Source organism: Cetorhinus maximus, chromosome 3 (assembly GCF_964194155.1).
Source record: "Cetorhinus maximus chromosome 3, sCetMax3.hap1.1, whole genome shotgun sequence".
NCBI classification, from domain to species: Eukaryota; Metazoa; Chordata; class Chondrichthyes; order Lamniformes; family Cetorhinidae; genus Cetorhinus; species Cetorhinus maximus.
In genome coordinates, this window is record NC_135881.1 from 163,630,647 (window position 1) to 163,653,571 (window position 22,925).

Genomic DNA, 22,925 nt, shown 5'->3' on the forward strand with positions numbered 1-22,925 from the left:
TTTGATGACAATGTCAGGGTTGGACCTGAGAGAACGGAGTGCAGCAAGTTCAGAGAGAGACAGGTTAGAGTGGGTGAGAGGAGCAAAGAAATTGAGACGACTAATGTCACGCCGACAGTTCTCAATGAAAAGATCAAGAGAAGGTAAGAATCCAGAGGGAGGGGTCCAGGTGGAGGGAAAGTATTGGAGGTGGGTAAAAGGATCCGTTGAACGGGGAGAGGACTGCTGCCCAAATAAGTGAGCACGGAGACGAAGGCGGCGGAAGAAGAGTTCAGCATCGTGCCGAACCCGAAATTTATTGAGATGAGAGCGTAAAGGTATGAAACTAAGTCCTTTGCTGAGCACTGAACGTTCAGCGTCAGAGAGGGGATGGTCAGGGGGTATGGTGAATACACGGCCGGGGCTGGGATTGGAAGACAGGATGGGGACAGAGGGACAGGCAGGGGTGGAGGGTCCTGGGTGGGTGTTGGTGTTGATGAGTTGTTGGAGCTTGTGTTCCTTTGCACCTGAAAGAAAGAAACAAAGTTTCTTGTTGAGGCGTCGGATGGGATGAAGAATAAAATGAAACTGGGGGCATGCACAGCTTTGAAAAAGGGTGCGGCGGTGCTGCTGAAGGGAGAGGTCAAGTGTGTTCACATGGCGGCGCATGGCATTGAGTATGGATCTCAGACTGTGACGAGGACAGCAGTCCGAGGAGCGTTGTATGTCCCGGAGATACCTGTAATCCTGGGTGGGTTCGAAACATGAGGGATTGAACTTCAGTTGAAATCTAGTATAGCTTATTCAGATTTTGGACATTTAGTGATCTGTTATTATATTACCTTAAGCTTTTCTGTGATTTATTTTGTGAAATTGTATTTATATCATTCTATGTAGAATATACTCTTGAAGTGATTCGAGGGCAAAGTACTGTGGATGCTGAAAATCTGAAATGAAAACAGAAAATGCTGGAAATGCTCAGGTCTGGCAGTACCTGTGGCGAGGGAAACAAAGTTAATGCTTCAGGTCAATGACTGTTTGTCATACATTTCTCTTTGCACAGAAGCTGCTGGACCTGCTAATTTCCTGTTTAAATATTAAAAGTCTGGTTTAAATAATTTTTGATTTTTTTTTCATTTTCCCTTTTAGATGGACGCATCAGTCTGTAACAGGTCAGTATAAAACACTGTGCTGCTTCATTGCTTGGATCAATATACAGATTTTGGACTAACTTTTGTTAACCATGCCTTTTTCTTGCAGGTATGAAAGTTAAACTAGAAGGAGTCTGCAGCCACTGCTTCGAGTGCTTTCTTCCTGGAAACCACAGAGTGCGAATGAAATCCAAAAGGGGGATGAAGTGGCAGATAAAAAAGCTACTGCAACGTGAAGCAGCCAATTGGAAACTTAATCTCAAACAAGTACGACAGCTGCAGAAATACAGAAACTCCAGGAGCACATTGGTAAGGTTTGACGCAATCCTGTCAACGTGTAAGAAAAGCTGCTGTCATGTTTACCGTGATTTTTCTCTCCCTTTTCATTGTAACTCTGAGCTTCAACATCCTAGAGTAAATTGTGGCCTCCAAGTCACATAGAGCTGTCAGCTATTGAATTAGGATAATGTCCAATAACACATTCTTATATATACTTGAAAGCCATGTGCCATTTGCAACCACTGCAGAATTCAATGATTGTAACTGTGGATAAAAGGGCCAGAGAGGGATTTTATTTCTGGAGTAGCAGCCTCTTTTTGTTATTTCTATGTGCAAGATGCTGCAGGTCACTGTGTTGTCCTACCATAGGGAGGGGCTTTGAAAAAATTCACTTTGGGAGCTATATTTGTGTAATTTTTTTTATTTGCTCATGTGATGTGGGCATCGTTAGTAAGGCCAGCATTTATTACTCATCCCTGATTGTTCTTGAGAAGATGATGGTAAGCCGTTGCTTTGAACCGCTGCAGTTCGTGTGACGTGGGTACGCTCACTGTGCTGTTAGGAAGGGATTTTGACCCAGCAACAGTGAAGGAACAAATCAGGAAGATGTGTGACTATGAGGGAAACTTACAGGTGGTAAGTGTTACCATGCACCTGCTGCTCTTGTTCTTCTTGGTTTCCCAAGAGGAATCACAGGAATTTTGAAAGATTTACAAATGTATAATTAAAGAAGATCAGTTAAAGTTCCAGAATCTAAATGAGAGATCACTTATGGATTTGTAGCTGCTCACGGTGATAGGTCTACAATGCTGTTGGATCTGAATGTTGTGTTGTTTACACTGAGGAATCCAGATGGCTGTAGAGAACCGCATGCCTGTTATCAACTGTACCCTATTTGCCTGTATACAATAGTGACTGCACTGCTAAAGGTAATTTATTGGACACGGAGTGCTTTGGGACAAACTGAAGATGTGATATGGCGATATTTAAATGAAAGTTCTTCCTTTCTGCTGTCACAAGTGTAACAGATGACATCAGGCCTGTCATAACCTTTTCTGTTGGGAAAATACTGTAAAGTATAAAGTAATTTTCAACTTCATATCTGGCATGAAGGACATACCAGCTATTTGGACGTACGATTTTCTGATCGTCATCTTAAATGGTCAGAAGAATATTCTTTGTATATTATGTTATAACAAGTTGCAACATTGCATTCATTTTTCATTGGTTACAATAATGAGGGAGGGAAAGAATTGTCAGCTTCCACTACTTCAAGAGGTATGATCTATAAATTCTTTTGGTTCCATTTTCCGATATTTACTGCGCTCAAGTAATCTAGTGTATCTGCATGCAGACTCAGGAATACTTCTGTCTGAACATCCTGCTCAACAGATTCTTGGGTCCCTGAGATATTGGGTGACCAATCTTTGTTCTTTTACTTTTCCTGGTTTGGTGTGCTCTGCCTTTCTGGATCTAATTTAATTGCCTGGCGTGATCCACCTCATGTCTCCTCTCTGCTGGTCTTTCAGTACCCTCTCTCCCACCACCCCTGTCACTACTTTCTGACTCTCACTGTCCAGTACTTAGTTTCCATATTTCAACCTTATAAAGATTTCTGGATGCATGGACGAGGCCATCTCTTACCACTTGCTTGTACTCTTTACTGCCTGTGTCCCCGTACAACAGTCCAACCTCACTTCTCTAGATAAAAGTCATCCCCAAGTCACTTAGAACTGCAGTATCGAGCTCCCAACTGCCTCGTCTTTCACCCACTATCTGTAATAACAGCTGTCTTGTTGATTTTTTGAACCACTTGATTACCACATTCATCCTTGTACCCAACAAAACTTTGTGTCACCCATCCCAATCATTCCACTTGGTACAGCCCCCCCTTTTCATTCCCTCATCAATGGACAGAGCAAAACAATTCGACAATCAACAGATCAAAGAAAAGCTCTGCAGACCTGCCACATCAAATCACGATGGTGATGGACAACTAAACAAATAACTGGAGGAGTAGACTCCACAAATGCCCCCATTGTCCATGATGGGGAAGCCCAGCACATCATTTGTAACCACTTTCAGCCAGAAGTGCCGAGTGGTTGATCCATCTTAGCCTCCACCTGGGGTCCCCGTCATCAAAGATGCCAATCTTCAGCCAATTGGATTCACTCCACGTGATATAAAGAAATGTTTGAAGGCACTGATACAACAAAGACTATGGGCCCTGACAATATCTCAACTGTATTGCTGAAGACTTGTGCGCAAGAACTAGCCATAGCCCTGACCAAGTTGTTCCAGTGCTGCTGCAGCACTGGCAACTACTCAACAATGTAGAAAATTACCAATCTATGTCCTCTCCACAAAAAGGAGGACAAATCCAATCTAGCCAATTACTACCCCATCAGTCTACTCCCAATGACCTACAAAGTGATGGGACATGTCATTGACAATACAAACAGACGGCATTTATTCAGTACCAACTTGTTCACCATTGCTTAGTTTGAGTTCCAGAAGGGTGCTGGGCTGCAGATCTCATTACAGCCTTGATCCAAATATAGACAAAAGAGCAGAATTCCAGAGGTAAGGTGAGTGTGACTGCCCTTGACATCATGGCAGCATTTGACCAAGTGTAGTATCAAGGAGCCCTAGCAAAACTGAAGTCATTGGGAATGAGGGGAAAACATTCTGCACTGGTTAGTCATACGTAATGCAAAGAAACATGGTTGTGGTTGTTGAAGGCCAATCATCTCATCCCCAGGACATCACTGAAGGTGTTTCTCAGGGTAGGCCCAACCGTCTTCAGCTGCATCATCAGTGACCTTTCCTCCATCATAAGGTCAGAAGTGGGGATGTTTGCTGATGATTGCATAGTGCTCAGTACCATTTCTGACAACTCAGATACTGAAGCAGCCTGCATGTAGCAAGACCTGACAACATTCAGGCTTGGGATGATAAGTAGCAAGTAACATTCACATCACACAGGTGCAAGACAATGACCATTTTCAACAAGGCAGCATCAAGGTTTCTCCCCTTGATGTTTATGTTTAATGGCATTACCATTGCTGAATCCCACAGTATCAACACCAACATTGACCAGAAACTTAACTGGACCAGCCATATAAATACTGTGGCTACAAAAGCAGATCAGAAGCTGGGGTGGGGAGGCGATGGCAGAGTGGTATTGCTGCTGGACTAGTAATCCAGAGACCCAGGGTAATGCTCTGGGGACCTGGGTTTGAATCCCGCCATGGCAGATGGTGAAATTTGAATTCAATAAAAATCTGGAATTAAAAGTCCAATGACATTGTCAATTGTCGTAAAAACCCATCTGGTTCGCTAATGTCCTTTAGGTCCCACTTGCAGGACAGACCCAGCAGAGGTGGCGGCACAGTAGTATACAGCCGGGAGGGAGTCGCCCTGGGTGCCCTCAACATTGACTCCGGACTCCATGAAGTCTCATGGCATCAGGTCAAACATGGGCAAGGAAACCTCCTGTTGATTACCACGTACTGCCCTCCCTCAGCTGACGAATCAGTGCTCCTCCATGTTGAACATCACTTGGAGGAAACACCTGAAGGTGGCAAAGGCACAAAATGTACTCTAGGTGGGGACTTCAATGTCCATCACCAAGAGTGGCTCAGTAGCACCACTTCTGACCGAGCTGGCCGAATCCTAAATGACAGCTGCTAGACTTGGTCTGCGGCAGGTGGTTAGGGAACCAACAAGAGGGAAAAACATACTTGACCTCATTCTCACCAACCTGCCTAACGCAGATGCATCTGTTCATGACAGTATTGATATGAGTGACCACTGCACAGTCATTGTGGAGATGAAGTCCTGCCTTCACTTTGAGGATACCCTCCATCGTATTGTGTAGATTTCAAACAGATCTAGCAACTCGAGCAGCAGCAGAATTGCACTCGAACACACCACATGGCCTAGCATATCCCCCACTCTACCATTACCATCAAGCCAGGGGATCAACTCTGGTTCAAAGAAGAGTGCAGGAGGGCATGCCAGGAGCAGCACCAGACATACCTAAACATGAGGTGTCAACCTGGTGAAGCTATAACACAGGACTACTTGCATGCCAAACAGCAGAAGCAGCAAGTGATAGACAGAGCTAAGTCATCCCACAACCAACGGATCAGATCTAAGCTCTGCAATCCTCCCATATCCAGTTGTGAATGGTGGCGGACAATTAAACAACTCACCGGAGCTGGAGGCTCCACAAACATCCCTATCCTCAATGATGGAGGAGCCCAGCACAGTAGTGCAAAAGATAAGGCTGAAGCATTCGCAACAATCTTCAGCCAGAAGTGCTGAGTGGATGATCCATTTTGGCCTCTTCCGGAGGTTCCCAGCATCACATGTTGCCAGCCTTCAGCCAATTCGATTCACTATACGTGGTATCAAGAAACGGCTGAAGGCACTGGATACTGCAAAGGCTATGGGCCCTGACAATATACGGGCAATAGTACTGAAGACTTGTGCTCCAGGATTTGCCGCGCCTCTATACTGTTCCAGTACAGCTACAACACTGGCATCTACCTGGCTATGTGGAAAATTACCCAGTTGTGTCCTGTACACACAAAGCAGGATAAATCCAACCCGGCCAATTACTGCCCCATCAGTCTACTCTCCATCATCAGTAAAGTAATGGAATGGGTCTTCAACAGTGCAATCAAGCAGCACTTGCTTAGCAATAACCTGCTCATTGATGCCTAGTCTGCAGCGGTTCAAGAAGGCAGCTCACCGTCATCTTCTCAAGGGCAACCAGGGATGGGCAATAAATGCTGGCCCAGTGAATGCATTAAAAAAAAAAATCACCTCTTGACTCCCCAAATCCTGTACACCATCTATAAGGCACAAGTCAGGAGTGTGATGGAATGTTCTCTACTTGCTTGAATGCTCACAGGTCCAACAACACTCGAGTAGCTTGACACCTTCCAACACACAGCAACCGGCTTGATCAGAACCTCATTCACCATATTAAACATTAATGCTCTTCACTACCAGTGCACAATGGCAGCAGTGTTGTACCATCTACAAGATGCCCTGAAACAACTAGCCAAGCCTTCGACAACACCTTCCAAACCCGCGACCACTTCCACCTTGGAAAAGGGCAGCAGACACATGGGAGCACCATCGTCTTCAAGCTCCCCTTGCCAAGTTTTGTGCCATCCTGACTTGAAATTGTATCACTCTTGTTCACTATCACTGTGTCTAAAGCTGAAACACTCCCTCCCTAAGAGTGCTAGAGATGTACCTACACAGATGGACCGCAGCAGTTCAAGAAGGCAGCTCACCACGACTTTCTCAAAAGCAGAAAATGCTGGCTGTCCTGGCAATGCTCACTTTCCATAAGTGAATATTAAAAAAAACATTGGAGCCAGACCTGAGCATAGCTGGCGCATAACTGGCTGAGCCATCTACTGGCCAATCAAGCTGAACCACATCAAAATCCTACAGGGCTTCAACAGCATAGTACTCTAGGATTTTTCTGGAGTTTAAAGTTAAACCCTGGCTTCTTTTCTGCACTACCAACCAACTCCTTTAAACCCTTCACCCTGCCCATCCTTTACCTCAATAATGCCAAAAACTGTGTTTATATAGCACCTTTAACGTAAAATATCTTAAGGCACTTCATGGAGACATTAGAAAACAAAATAATACAGAGCCACATATGGCAGTATTGTGACTGATGACCTAGAGTTTGTCAAAAAGATAGGGTATAAGGCTTGTCTTAAAGAAAGGTGAAGGGGTTCATGAAGGGCATTCCAGAGTTTAGGGCCCAGCCAGTTGAAAGTATAACCACTAATGGCAGAGCATTTAAAGTCAGGGATGCTCAAGGCCAGAATTAGGGGACCGCAGAAGAGGACAATCAGATGGTTGTGGGATTGGAGGAGGTAACAGAGATAGGGAAAGACGAGGCCATGGATGGATTTGAAAGCAAGGATGAGAAATTTAATGTTGAGGCATTGTTCAGCTGGGAGCCAGTGTAGGTCAGCAAGTACAGGGGTGATGATTGAACAGGAGTTGGTGTAAGTTAGGGCATGGGCAGCAGAGCTTAGGCTGACCTCAAGTTTACAGTGATAGAACATGAGAGGCCAGCTTGGAGTGAGTTGGAATAGTTAAGTCTAGAATAGCAGGCATGGATGAGGCATTCACCAGCAAGTTAGTTGGGGAGGGGTGGAGTCAGACGCTGTAACAGAAGAGGAAATAGGTGGCCTTAGTGATGGCATGGACACGTGCTTGGAAACTCATCTCAAGGTCAGATCTCTAAGTTTGAGGATAGCTGATGCATAACTGGCTGAGCCATCTACTGTCAGTAAGATGAGCACCAAAAATTCCACTTCCTCTGCTGCTTCCCTTTTGTCCATCAAGCCTCTTCATTTTGGGGTATTCATTATAATTTCATCGGCATCGTGAGTCCTAATTTTGTTCTTGGGCGTTCTGACAGTTTCAGATGCTGCCTGTTAATCCCTTCTATGAACATTTGGCTTCATTGCTTATCAATAGTTAGAAATTGAAAAAATATTATTAACACACATGTACATTAAAAAGTTAGTGGTGATCCCTTAAAAATTTCTTGTGGAAAAGAAAATCAATGCTTATGTTCAGAATTCTCTTTTTTTTCCCCCTCCCCCTTTTTGGCTCCTGAATTGTGAAGACTCTGACTTCCACTGGGGTAAAGTTGTCCTCTGGTACCATTGACCTTCAGGTACTTCAACCAAGATGCTATACACCTGTGTCTACTCAGTGAGTGTCAGCAGGCTTATGTAACTTTTTTTTATTCTTTCATGGGATATGGATGTCACTGGCTAGGCTAGCATTTATTGGCCATCCCTATTGGCTATGCAAGAAATCAATTTTGAGCCTGAGTTTATCCTCATCTGACACTCAAAAATACTTGTAACTTTCCAGGAGAGGTCACTGGTTAGTGATCAGGGATGAGAATCCTATTTGTTTTAATTTCAACTATCTTTCCTTTTTCCTTCCTAGCCTCAGCACACTCAGCTATTGGTGGTCAAGGGGTGAAGCATGGGGGATGCTTGATTAATGGTTGGAGTCATTCCCATTCAAGTGTGTGCAAATGCACGACTCAGAAGGCACCATGCAGACTGCCTGCAAGTCGTCCTGTCTAAGCTAATGCGTGTGTGAGTCTGCTTAAAAATTTTAAAGATACGGTGCATTGAAATGAACAGACAGTGTGCAATGAAAGAAAATTAGAGGGAACATTGGGTGGAGTCCTAGTGAATTCCTCCACTAATGTTTGAAGAGCTGCAGATCTTATCTAAAATACTGCTGCGAAGATCACTCAAACATAAGGACTGTACTTTTATAGAGAGCTGATATTAGCTACCAATTTCCTTTAGGCTTTCCATCGACATGTAGAATTTTAAATTAGTTGACCAATTACAGTATATACATATATTTACAGATACTTTATTATCAGGAAATCCTGATAATTGTGCTCTTCATCGAATCATAGAAAGTTTATGATATAGGAGGTGGTCATTTGGCCCATTGTGATGCTGCCAGTAATTTTCTACTATATGTTGATGGGAGAGCTTTGAACAGTCAATAATTGCTCCTAGACTTTTTGTTCATGCTTTTATTTTCACTTCATAATCATAAATTAGCCTGTGGTCTTTATGGTATTTTACAATCGTTACAGGCATGTACTGCAGATCAGGGCATCAACACCGTGCTTCCCATGCCATCCAGAAGCCCTGACAATCCAACCATAATAGCTCAGTTGTGTTGTGCTTATATTTTTTTTTTGCATTGTCCTATTTGAATTTTGAGGTTTGGAAAGGACTGTCCTTGCCACTTACTAAATCAGAACACCAAGATCTGTTGCAATCAGTACCTTGAGACGTTTGCAAATTATTGGGCAAAAAGCTGGCGCATCATTCCTGTTGGTGGCTTTTGTGAAGGAATATTCCAAGATTAAGCCATAGGGATATTATGATTTTACCTTTTGAGTGCTTTGTGGAGAAGATTCCACGCATCCCACCCCCATATTGGTTCCAATGTGTCACATAGTACGGCTAACCTTCGATGAACATTTTCAAGGTGGAGAAATGTGACGGTTAATTATTTAGATTCTAGCCAATCCTCTACCCCTTTCAAATCAATGGGCATCTGTTATCATGTGTGAGGCTCGATAAGAATGCCAGATCTCATTTCTGCCTCTGAAATTGATGACCTTCACACTCTGAAACGCCCTACACTCATTTGTTCAAATTGATTTTTTAAACTACAAAAATAGTGTTGTTTATTTGGACATTCTGATTTTTGTTTCTACTCCTGTGCTCTAAAAGTCGCAGGAAAACACTTCAACCGAGGACAATATTAGGGTCAGGAGACCTGCCTTTTGAAGTTGAAGAGCCTGCTGCTCCACACTGTTGAGGCTCACACAGTAATAATAGTCATTTGGGTCAGATTCCACAAGCAGCTATAGCACTATACCGCAGTAAAGAGCGAACAGTTGGTAAAAAGAGAAAATTGGCAGTTTTTTCATGTTTGGTGTTTTTAAAGTTTGGGCTCAAAATGAGATGTAATGTAAAGGAGGAAAAAATTTGGATTTATGCACTATACCACATCCATGGGGTGGCCCACAGTACTTTACGACAAATGATAATTTTGATGAGTAGTAAATGTTATATAGGCAAATTGGCAGCCAATTTGCCCTCCCACAGACAATGAGATAATATGTAGATAAAAGACTAGGTAATCTGTTTATAGTGATGAAAGTTGAGGAAGGATGTTGGAGCACTCCCTGCTCCTCTTTGAATATTACCCTGGGAGCGTTTACATCTATCTGAGCGAGAAGATGGAGACTTTATTTAATGTGTCGCCTGAAAGCTGACATCTTCAATACTGCAGCAGTTCTTCAGTAATAAATTGAAATGTCTTTCTAAATTGTGTTCCAAGTCTGTGGTGGCACTTGAATCTACAGCCTCTGACTCCAAGGCAACACCTGATCCTAGTTCACAAAATGGAAATATTCAGTGTTTATTACTGCTCCTAATCTTTTTCCTTTGTAATCTTTTTATTTCCCTTGTAAATTTGCATCCTGCTGTAATAATTTTTCTCTTTTCTGTTCTCCGAAAGATATTTTACAGTTTCATGAATGCAAGGAAGCATCTAATCCAAGCCCAATTTGTGCTTCCCTGCTGTATTATTTCCTGCGGAAAAGCTAGGAACAGTGGAGGGCAAAGAGGTTTAGAGGTCCATGTACATAGATCACTAAAATGTAGCAGTCTGGCACAAAAAATAATCAATAAGACTAATGTCATGTTAACCTTTGTAAATAGAGGGCTAGAATATATTGGAGAGGAAGTTTTGCTATAGCTATACAGAGTCTGGATAGACCACATCTGGAGTACTGTATACAGTCCTGGCACCATGCCTAGGAAAGAGTTCAGTGCAGGTTCGCTAGAATTCTACCAGTGCTCCAAGGTTTAGATTTTGAGAGATTACACGAACTAGCCTTGCATTTCCTTGAATATAGAAGTTTTAAGTGGCTTGGCAGCAAAGTTGGAGCCCATGATTAGGGATAGTGATAGCATGGATACGAACTTGGCTGAGTGACAGGAAAGAGAGTAGTGGTGAACTGTTTTTTTGACTGGAGAAGATTTACTGTGGTATTCTCCAGGGCGTGATACTGGGGCCTCTGTTTTTCTTGAAAAATATTAATCACCAGGACCTGGTGTACAGGGCACAATTTCAAAATTTACAGATGACACAAAACTTGGATGTATAGTGAGTTATGTGGAGGATAGTGATGGACTTCAAGAAGACATGGGCTGATGGAATAGGCGGACAAGTGGCAGATAAAATTTAATGCAGAGAAGTGATATATTTTGGTAGGAAGAATAAGAAGAGGCAATATTCGCAAAATTTTTTATTCTTTCATGGGATATGGGTGTCACTGGCTAGGCCAGCATTTGTTGCTGATCCTTAATTGCCCTTAAAGGTGGCGGTGACCACATTCTTGAACCACTGCAGTCCGTGTGCTGTAGATACACCCACAGTGCTATTAGGAAGAGGATTCCAAGGGTTTTGATCCAGCAACAGTAAAGGAACAGTTCCAAGTCAGGATGGTGTCTGGCTTGGAGGGGAACTTGCATGTGATGGTGTTCCGAAGCGCTTGCTGCCCTTGTCCTTTTTGGTGGAGGTCAAGGATTTGGAAGGTGTTGCAGAAGATACCTTGGTGAATTTCTACAGTGCATCATGTGTATAGTACACACTCGTGCCACTATGTCAGTGATGGAGCGAGTGAATGTTTAAGGCTGGCGTATGGGGTGCTGATCAATCAAGCTGTTTTGTTCTGGATAAAGTTGAACTCCTTGAGTGTTGTTGTCTCTGCACTCATCTAAGTAAGTGGAGAATACACACCACTGACTTGTGCCTTGTAGATGGTGGACAGGCTTTGGGGAGTCAGGAAGTGAGTTTCTTGCCTCAGAATTCCTAGCCTCTGAACTGTTTTTGTAGCAAGTATTTATATGGCTGGTCCAGTTGAGTTTCTGGTCATTTGTAACCCTCAGAATAAGATAGTGGAGGATTCAGCAAGGGCAATGCCATTGAATGTCAAGAGGATTTAGAGGTGGTCATTGCCTGCCACCTCTGTGGTGCAAATTTTACTTTTAACTTTTTAGCCCAGGCCTGAATGTTGTCCAGGTCTTGCTGCATATGCACAAGGACGGCTTCAGTATCTGAGGAGTTGGATATTAAGACTGCAAACATTGCCACTTCTGACCTTATGATGGAAGGAAGGTCATTGATGAAGCAACCAAAGACAGTTGAGCCCAGGAACCTACTCTGAGGAACTCTTGCAGTGATCTCCTGGGACTGAGATAATAGGCCTCCAACAACCACAACCTTCTTCCTTTGTGCTAGGATTGACTCCAACCACTGAAGAGTTTTCCCACGGATTCTTGTTGACTTCAATTTTGCCAGGGCTCCTTGATGCCACACCCAGTCAAATGTTGTCTTGATGTGAAGAGCAGTCACTTTCACCTCACATCTGGAATTCAGCCCTTCTGTCCACGTCTTGTCCAAAACTATAATGAGTTCATGAGCCAAGTGTCCCGGTGGAACTCAAACTGTGCATCAGTGAACAGGTTATTGCTGTGTAAGTGTAGATTGAAAGCACTGTGGATGACACCTTCCTTCACTTTGCTGATGCAAGATTAGGGTATGGGCAGGAAATGGCTGGATTGTATTTGTCCTTTTTGATGTCAGGACATACCTGGGCAATTTTCCACGTTGATTGTTAGATGCCAGTGTTGTAGCTGTACTGGAACAGCTTGGCTAGGGGCATGGCTAGTTGTGGAGTACAAGTCTTCAGCACTATTGCCAGGATGTTATCAGGGCCCATAGCCTTTGCAGTATCCAGTGCCTTCAGTCATTTCTTGGTATCAAATGGAGTGAATTGAATTGGTTGAACATTGGCACCTGTGATACTGGGGACCTCGGGAGGAGGCTGAGGTGGATCATCCACTCGACACTTCTAGCTGAAATGTTTGCAAATGTTTTAGCCTTGCCTTTTCAACTGACCTGCTGAGCCCTGCCATAATTGAGGATGGGAGTATTGGTGGAGTCTCTTCCTCCTGTTAGCTCTTTAATTCTCCACCTCAATTTGCAACTGGATGTGGCAAGATTGCAGTGCTTTGATCTGATCCATTGGTTAGCTCTGTCTGTTGTATGCTGCTTCAGCTGTTTGCATGCAAGTAGTTCTGTGTTGTGTTTTTCAACAGATTGACACCTCATTTTTAGGTATATCTGGTGCTGCTGCTAGCATGCCCTCCTGCACGTTTCATTGAACCAGGATTGATCCCCTGGCTTGCTGGCCATGGTAGAGTGAAGCTATGCCAAGACATGAGATTTCCGATCCTGGTGGAACATAATTCTGCTGTTACTGATGGCCCAAGGCTCCTCATTGATGCCCAACTTTGAGCTGCTAGACCTGACACTATATCATTTAGCTTGGTGGTGGTGCCACACAATATAATGGAGGTATGTTCAGTATGAAGACGGGAAATCATCTTCACAAGGATTGTGCAGTGGTCTCTTTTCATTCTTTCATGGGATGTGGGTGTCACTGGCAAGGTTCATTTGTTGCTCATCCCTAATTGCCCTTGAACTGAGTGGTTTGCTAGGCCAATTCAGAGGGCAGTTAGGAGCCAATCACATTGCTGTGGATTTGGAGTCACATGTAGGCCAGACCAGGTAAGGATAGCAGATTTCCTCCCCTAAAGGACATTAGTGAACCAGATGGGATTTTATGACCATCAACGATAGTTTCATGGTCACCTTTACTGAGACTAGATTTCATTTCAAGATTTAGTAATTGATTTAAATTCCACCAGCTGCCATGGTGGGATTTGAACCTGTGACCCAGACCATTAGCCTGGGCCTCTAGATTACTAGTTTGCTGATATTGCCACTACGCTACCATCTTCCCCCCACTTCTTCCTATACTTCATGGGCAGATGCCTCGTCACCTGCAGCTGGCCCAGTCTTGCAGATATGTCCCTCAGGACTTGGTCGGCTTGGTCAGTAGCAGTGCTACCGAACTACTCTTGGTGATGGACATTGATGTTCCCAACCCAGAGTACATTCTGTGCCCTTACCACCTTCAGTGCTTCCTCCAAGCAATGTTCAAAAACGGAGGAGTACTGATTCATCAGCTCAGTGGGGGTGGTAGTGCAGTGGGTAGTAATCAACAGAAGGTTTGACCATCTTTGACCTGATGGAGACTTCATGGGGCCCGGAGTCAATGTTGAGGCCTCCCAGGGCAACTCCCTCCCGGCTGTATATCACTGCAGCGCAGCCTCTGTTGAGTCATTCCTGCTGGGCATAGGACATACCCAGGGTTGGTGACGATGGTGTCTGGGGCATTACCTGTAAGTTATGATTCAGTGAGCATGACTATATCAGGCTGTTGCTTGACTAGTCTGTGAGACAGCTCTCCCAATTTTGGCACAAGCTCCCAGATACTAGTAAGGAGAACTTTGCAGGGTCGACAGGGTTGGGTTTGCTGTTGTCATTTCCGGTGCCTGGATCGATGCTGGGTGGCCTGTCCGGTTTCATTCCTTTTTATTAACTTTTTAGCGGTTTGATACAACTGAGTGGCGTGCTGGGTCATTTCAGAGGCATTTAAGAGTCAGCCACATTGCTGTGGATCTGGAGTCACATGTAGACCAGACCAGGTAAGGGTGGCAGATTTCCTTCCCTAAAGAACATTAATGAACCAGATGGGTTTTTACGACAATCAGCTGAGTGGGTTTGGTGGTAATCAGTAGGAGGCTTCCTTGTCCATGTTTGACCTGATGCCATGGAGACTTCATGGGGTCCAGAGTCTATGTTGAGGACTCCCAAGACAACTCCTTCCTGACTGTATACCACTGTGCCATAGCCTCTGCTGGGTCATTCCTGCCAGTGGGACAGGACATGTCCAGGGATGATGTTGAAGGCGTCTTGGACATTGGCTGTAAGGTATGATTCTGTGAGTGTGAGTATGACTTTGTCAGGATGTTGCTTGACTAGTCTGTAGGGCAGCTATCCCAATTTTGGCACAAGCTCCCAGATGTTAGTAATTTATTCCAAGATGGTGTAGGAACAGAGAGACCTGAGGGTATATGTGCACAAATCATTGAAAGCAGCAGAGCAGGTTAAGCTAGTGGTCAAAAAGGCATCCAAGATCCTGGGCTTTATAAATAGAACCATAGAGTACAAAAGTAAGAAAGGTATGAGGAATCTTTTAAAACACTGATTCAGCCTCAACTGGAGTTTTATGTCCAATTCTGGATACCGCACTTCAGGAAGAATGTGAAGGCTTTAGAGAGGATGCAGAGAAGATTTATGTGAATAGTTCCAGGGATGAGGGACTTACAGTTACGTGAGATTGGAGAAGGTGAGGTGGTGATTCTTGTTGAAGAGAGGATTGAGAGGAGAGTTGATAGAGGCATTCAAAATCATGATGGGGTTGAGAGTGTGGATAGGGAGAAACTGTTCCTATTGTGAGAAGGATCAAGAACCAGAGGACATCAATTTAAGGTGATTGGCAAAAAAATCAATGACGGCATGAAAAGTTTATTACACTGGCTTGGATCGGGAATGCACTGCCTGAGAGTGTGGTGGAGGCAGATTCAATTGCAGCTTTCAAAAGGGAATTGGATAAGCAGCTGAAAAGAGAGAAATTGCAGTGCTGCGAGGAGGTAGGACTAGCTAAATTGCTTATGCAGAGAGCCAGCATGAACATAACAGACTGAATAGCCTCACTGTGTTATAATTCTATAATTCTATTCTTAGTTTCATGAAATAAATAGAACTGTTCTAATATACACACCGATCTTATTTGCCACTAATAAAGTTCATTTCCAGCTTAGGTAGAATTACAAAGCACAACAAATTAAGCTAATACTAAAGTATCAGATAAATATTCACGTACATACAACACAAACAAGATTTGAAAGCTAAAAGCAAATTTTCAACAGAGAATATGAAGTAATACTGGCATAGCATAAACAAACCATTAATTCCACCTGTCCCGCTTTCAGTGCAGATCACCAACTTCTTCAGCTTCCCTCGAATAGTAATCATCATATAAACTTTATTGGTCTCTCTAAACCCTGATCAGGTTTTTACCAATAAAACAAAGAATCACAGTGGCAATCATTTTTATTTTAACCTATTTATTTTCCTTGAAACAGGACGACAGGTAAATTTTAATTGTAATCAACTTCTAAAGGTAGAAGCTGAATGGGGTAACATTTGTGGATTGGAAACAGTTCATCAGCTTCATTTTGCATTGCCTGACAGGTGTCTTTAGTTTGTAAGATTGGCAAAACCACAATGGAGCTTTTCCTCTCACAATGGTGAAATTAATGTGTACAGTCCCCAACGTCTAAATTGGATGCAACACTCATTTGGCAAGTGCAGAATATAAGACCTGGTACTTGCATTGAAAACTTCCATTGGTGTTTCAATTTCATAAGAACAAAGATAACAAACCACCTTTTTATTCCTAAAAGAAGAAAACATTTTTTTAATGTAGTAAATATGTATCCTATACTGTATTGTTTTACATTGGCTAATAAATTCTTCTTTTCTGATAAGTAATTGGCAACCAATCTTATTAATCATATTGTAAAAAAATCCTTTCTAATTAATGAAATAAGAAACAATAATAATCAATCACATTTTCTTTTAAAGGTTCAGGTGCTATCACAGTTCCCCCACCATCATAAGTAAAATGAATCAGAATATATGAAAATTCACAAAATTACCCATCTCGACACTCAGTTTCGAGTGTTCCTGTGCCTCCTCTCAGCACATGATGCAATTATTTCTCCAGACCTTCTCATTCTTAATTCCAGATGCGCCGTCACCTATAATGGACAGCACCATATTTGCCTACGCAACTGTAATGAGCAACAGCAATGAGCAACAGCCTGATTAAAATGAAGTTCTAGATGAAGAATACACAATCTGTGTACTACTATATATCATATTTGTAAACACAAGCATTTTAAGGATCTCAGTATAAACGTCAGTTCTAACTCCAGCAGGGAGAGATAAAGGCGCTATGTTCATGAGTGATGCCACAAGAAATCCATTTGTACATATCAAAAATAATATGGCACAAATTTCACAATTTGTGACCCAAGGCTTGTGTGTTTTTTACATTTTGAAGACTGTATTGAATCATCCTTGGATTATAAACAAAAATTGCTGGAAGAACACAGCAGGTCTGACAGCATCTGTGGAGAGAAAGACAGAGTTAACGTTTCGAGTCCATATGACTCCTCTTCAGAACTAAAGAGAAGTAAAAATGTGGTGAAATATATACTGTTTAAGGGGGGGTGGGACAGGTGAAGCTGGCTAGAAGGCCAGCAATGGGTGGAGGCAAAGAAGAGATTGAGAAAGATGTCATAAACAAAAGGTCGAAGGGGTGTTGATGGTGGTGATACTGACTAAAGGAGGTGCTAATGGTGACATTAAGAGTAGAAAGCAGGATGAGCAAGTAACGGATGGCCTAGTGGAGGCAGCGTGAGGGGAGAGGATGGTGTGGGAGAAAAGATCAACATAGGCCAAAAGGTGGGGATAAAACAATGAATGGAAATAAATTTTAAAAATCATAATAAAAAAAGTGGGAAAAATATATAAAAATTAAAAAATAAATATTTGAAAAAGGGGGATCAAAAAGGGGTGAGGATAGAGTAGAGTGTTCATGATCTGAAGTTGTTGAACTCAATGTTAAGCCTGGAAGGCTATAAAGTGCCTAAGCGGAAGATGAGGTGCTGTTCCTCCAGTTTGCTTTGAGCTTCACTGGAACATTGCAGCAGGCCAAGGATGGACATGTGGGCATGAGAGCAGGACGGTGTGTTGAAATGGCAAGCGACAGGAAGGTCTGGGTCATGCTTGCAGACAGATCGAAGCGGTCACCCAGTCTGCGTTTGGTCTCTCCAATGTAGAGGAGACCGCATTGGGAGCAGCAAGTGCAGTAGACCAAATTGAGGGACGTGCAAGCGAAGCACTGCTTCACTTGAAAAGAGTGTTTAGGCCTTTGGACGGTGAGGAGGAGGGAAGTAAAGGGGCAGACATTGCACCTTTTGCGATTGCATGGGAAGGTGCCGTGGGAGGGGGTTGAGGTGTTCGGGAGGAGTGGACCAGGGTGTCCTGAAGGGAATGGTCCCTACGGAATGCCAACGGGGGGGTGAAGGGAAGATGTATTTGGTGGTGGCATCATTCTGGAGTTGGCGGAAATGGCAGAGGATGATCCTTTGAATGCGGAGGCTGGTGGAGTGAAAAGGGAGGACAAGGGGGACCCTATCATGGTTCTGGGTGGGAGAGGAAGGTGTGAGGGCAGAGGCGCGGGAGATGGGTCGGACACGGTTGAGGGCCCTGTCAACCACCGTGGGTGGGAAACCTCGGTTAAGGAAGGAGGACGACATGTCAGAAGCGCTGTTTTGGAAAGTGGTGAAGGTGCAGAAAATTTGGATTTATTTTAAAGTGCCAGCCAGGACCAGCAGCTAGGGCGCCAAAGTATACACAGACAATCACAGCCTTAGATGAAAGCTAAAAACTTGTACGAAGAGTTCAGCTGTAAATTTGCAATTAGGAAATGGGAGACACACATGGGCGGGGACACGGGATGACTCGATCAAGAAATGGGGAAGGCCATTTAACACCTTGAGCCACATCCAGTCAGCCTTTTGTATAGAACAAACATACATTCTTTGCTCTCTTCAAAAGGACAATGCCCAGTCTCTGCACTGCAATTACTGTACAAGAACACCATTATCAGCCCACCAGGGAGTCATTGTGCTATGGCCTTTGTCTAACTAATACCATTAAGTTGTAATTGATAGTAAAAAAATCTATAAACTGTGCTCATTTGAACCTCGGTGGAGAAGCACCTGGATTGCCCAGCGTTTGCTCCCCGCATGCGCAATAAAGGAACCACTTAAATATTGTATCTGGACTCCGAGTGTTGAAATTTTGTACCAGAGTATTCCTCGGACCTTTTAGTGGCATCATCAGAACAGATGCGAACTGAGAGAATGGGATGGAGTCCTTACAGGAAGCAGGGTGTGAGGTGTTGTAGCTGTGGGAGCCGGTGGGCTTGTAATCAATATTGGTGGACAGTCTATCACCAGAAATTGAGACAGAGAGGTCAAGGAAGGGAAGGGAAATGGACCACGTGAAAGTGATGGAGGGGTGGAAATTGGAAGCAAAATTAATACATTTTTCCCAGTTCCAGATGAGAGCCTGAAGTGGCACTGAAACAGTCATCGATGTACCGGAGAAAGAGTTATGGCAGGGTGCCTGAATAGCACTAGAACAAGGAATGTTCCACATACCCCATAAAGAGACAGGCATAACTGGGGCCCATGCGGGTACCCATAGCCACACCTTTTATTTGGAGAAAGTGAGATGAGTTTAAGGAGAAATTGTTCAGTGAGAGAACAAGTTCAGCCAGATGGAGGAGAGTGGTGGTGGATGGGGATTGTTTGGGCCTCCGTTCGAGGAAGAATCGGAGAGCCCTCAGACCATCCTGGTGGGGGATGGAGGTGTAGAGGGATTGGACGTCCATGGTAAAGAGGTGGTTGGGGCCAGGGAACTGGAAATTGTTGATATGATATAGGGTATCAGGAATCGCGGATGCAGGTGGGAAGAGACTGGACAAGGGGAGAGAGAACAGAGTCAAGATAGGAACAAATGAGTTCCATGGGGCATTTCAGACTTCCAGCATCTGCAGTATTTTGCTTTCATCCTTGGATTAAATTTGGTGCATTTTCTGCTCACTGGATTGATAATTTATTTTTGTCATATGAGAGTTTCTTTTGGTCATGGCCTGTTTTAGGGTTTAAATGCTAGAATCACTGGCACAAAGTGACCCAGCTTTTTTAATGCACTACAAATAGAATATAAATGTTCTGTCAGTTCAGGAACTTGAGAGAAAAGGAAGCAATTCAGTATGCATATCTTGTGGGTTTTGCTTGATTAGTGATAGCCCGTTTGATTTTTTGGAAGGCTTTTAAATTTTCTTTGTCTCAGTAATTTTTTCAGCCTATCTTGGTTTAAATTGAGAAGTCCATCTGAAGGCACCAGAAAGCAGAGAGTCTATGGATGATTAACAATAACCTGCTTTTGAAAATTAATATTCAAGGATCTTGTCTCTGCCAGTTTAGATTGCAAATTAGTGCAGCATATGAAATTTGTTATTTTGTGACATTTGAGCTAGGATAATTGAGCATGTAACTACTGTAAATTTATAGCGTGTCACGTTACTGCTCTCTTATTTACTGTTTGATAAATCACTTTGACAGTTTTATAACCAAAGCTACAATATAATGAGGCATTTACATTACCTGCCAAGGTCAAGTAATGACACGATGTAACCAGTAACCAAAGTCCAGTGATCAGTGATTTCTTTCCAACCACTCAGCGTGCTGGATATTGGGCAAGTACAGGACATTGTGGTTCATTTGGTCATCTGACCTCTTTTGGTCTTATGTGGCTAGGTGTCATATTTTGTTTTACAGTGCTCCTATGAAGCACCTTGGGCATATGACATTATAAGTGCTTTGCGCATATAAGTTGTTGTTCATAAATGCTGGCGCCTGTGACACTGAATTCAAGTATAATTTATCTTGAGTAAAAACCTAAAAAATATGATAAGCAATGGTCATTCCTAAAACAAAAACAGAAACAGAAATACCTGGAAAAACTCAGCAGGTCTGGCAGCATCGGCGGAGGAGAGCACAGTTGACGTTTCGAGTCCTCATGACCCTGCAACAGAACTAAGTAAAAATGGAAAGGGGTGAAATATAAGCTGGTTTAGTGGGGGGTGTTGTTGGGACAAGCAGCCAGTAATAGGTGGAGATAACTAAAAGAAGTCACAGACAAGAGGACAAAGAGGTATTGAAGGTGGTGATATTATCTAAAGGAATGTGCTAATTAAGAGTGGAAAGCAGGACAGAAAAGGTACAGATAGCTCTAGTGGGGGTGGGGGAATACTAAAAGTGCTAAAAGGTAGAGATAAACAATGGGTGGAAATACATTTAAAAATAATGGAAATAGGGAAAAGAAAAATCTATATAAATTATTGGAAAAAACAAAAAGGAGCGGGAAGAAACGGAAAGGGGGTGGGGACGGAGGAGAGAGTTCAAGATCTAAAATTGTTGAACTCAATATTCAGTCCGGAAGGCTGTAAAGTGCCTAGTCCCAACAACATCCGCACCCCCCCACCTCCCTTAAGCCAGCTTATATTTCACCCCTTTCCTATTTTTACTTAGTTCTGTTGATGGGTCATGAGGACTCGAAGCGTCAACTGTGCTGTCCTCCACCGATACTGCCAGACCTGCTGAGTTTTTCCAGGTATTTCAGTTTCTGTTTTTGTTTTAGATTTCCAGCATCCGCAGATTTTTGCTTTTATCAATGGTCATTCCTATCTTTAAGTACTTCAAATAATCAATAAAAAATTAGAAACTGGGGTTTTTGTCTGGAAAATATCCTAGTGTTAAATATTTGAACAGTGGTTGAGAGAAGCATTTTTGTGGGATTTATTTCAAAATAAGCTTTAGTTTTATGACCTATATTAAATTAGGTTCTTTGGTAAAGCAGTGCTTTGTATTACAAATTCCTGCCCTGGTTTAAATGACTCTGTTTATAGTGGCTGAGTCATTATCACAGTTACATAATTTTGTCACTGTGTAAATCTGCTCAAAGCTGATGTACTGCTCAGTTCTTTGTATCCCTCTATGCTAATTAGAATACAGAACACCATGAATGAATTGATGATCCTCCCTTGTAGCAGGGGATTGGTTCAAAATTCTGTGAAGAGCCAACAGTGGCTACAACTAGCCCCGCCCAAATCAGTACTCCAGTCTGACTAGAAGCTAATGCGTTTATCTGCCCTCATCAGAACCATTGTTCAATACAATACAGCTGTACAGTTTATAAACCCTAAATGTCAAGTTTCTTTTGTTATGGCCGCATTTGTGTCAGTAAGTATTCAATCTTCTTAAAATTAGTGTATTTAAGGTATTTAATATTTTTTTTAAATTTGTGTATTTAGTTATTTACAATTACCTGTAGATAGATTATGGTATTTATGTGAGCTAGCACTATAATTAACAAGTCGCCAAATAGAAACATATATTTTAAACTGATCCTTTTAATTGTGCATGAAAAGATTCAAGTAGAATCTAGTTTAAAAGCTTAAAATGAAAATTTGCTATTCTCTGCTGCTAAATAAAATTGAACTGACCTTCAGATGTAAGCATGCAGTGCACGTCTGTTCATCCAAAGCATTCTGGAGAAACCCATTGGGTTTAGATAACAAGAAGTGCATCAAAGAGTTTGACAGGCTGTCAGTAGCATGCTGCGTTCAATAGGTTCTTTGCCAGAAATAACAGAAATCTGCCTACAGGAATTTTTATAGGATTTTTGTACAATCGTGCTTGTGCAGTGCTAATGAGCTTGTGTTTAAATGAAACTGATTTTTTTTTTCATACAATCTCTGGATTAGCCAAAAAAATGCAAGTCTTGGGGGCCATTTAATACATGCTGCATATTTAGGCTGGTAACCTAGATAGCCTGTACCTTGATTCACTACCACTTGGCAATGAATTGCGACTGATCCTTGCTTTATAGTAATATATTGCTTAATATGACATCTCACATTGGAGCTGTTTAGTATGCATGCTGCATGTCATGTATAAGTAATTGTTTCCCACCGTCAAGATGTCTCTCATTTCACTCTACGTTTGGAAAGGAACAATGATTAATGTTATGTCATAAAATAGAGTCATAGAATGTTATAACCCAAAAACAGGTCATTCAGTTCATCAGATCTGCATCATCTCCCTATGAACCACCCAAATAATCCAACTATACTGCTACATTCCCAAAGCCTTTAATATTCCCCCTTTTCAAGCATTTTCCCTCTAAAATGGATACTGTATCAACCACTATTTGTGACAAGAG

General features: G+C 42.7%; 1 protein-coding gene across 8 annotated transcripts in view; it reads left to right on the top strand.

The window, feature by feature from the left end:
* Window positions 1–22,925, top strand: part of rmp24 (ribonuclease MRP subunit p24) — an 80,909-nt gene that overhangs the window by 35,684 nt on the left and 22,300 nt on the right. For 7 of the 8 annotated variants that reach the window (XM_078539198.1, XM_078539193.1, XM_078539196.1 and 4 more), the window contains 2 exons: window positions 1,129–1,151; window positions 1,240–1,439. In XM_078539198.1, the coding sequence (XP_078395324.1) occupies window positions 1,129–1,151; window positions 1,240–1,439 (223 nt within the window). Of the gene's footprint in view, window positions 1–1,128; window positions 1,152–1,211; window positions 1,440–22,925 lie in introns of all 8 variants that reach the window. The other variant, XM_078539200.1, reaches the window with a different exon arrangement.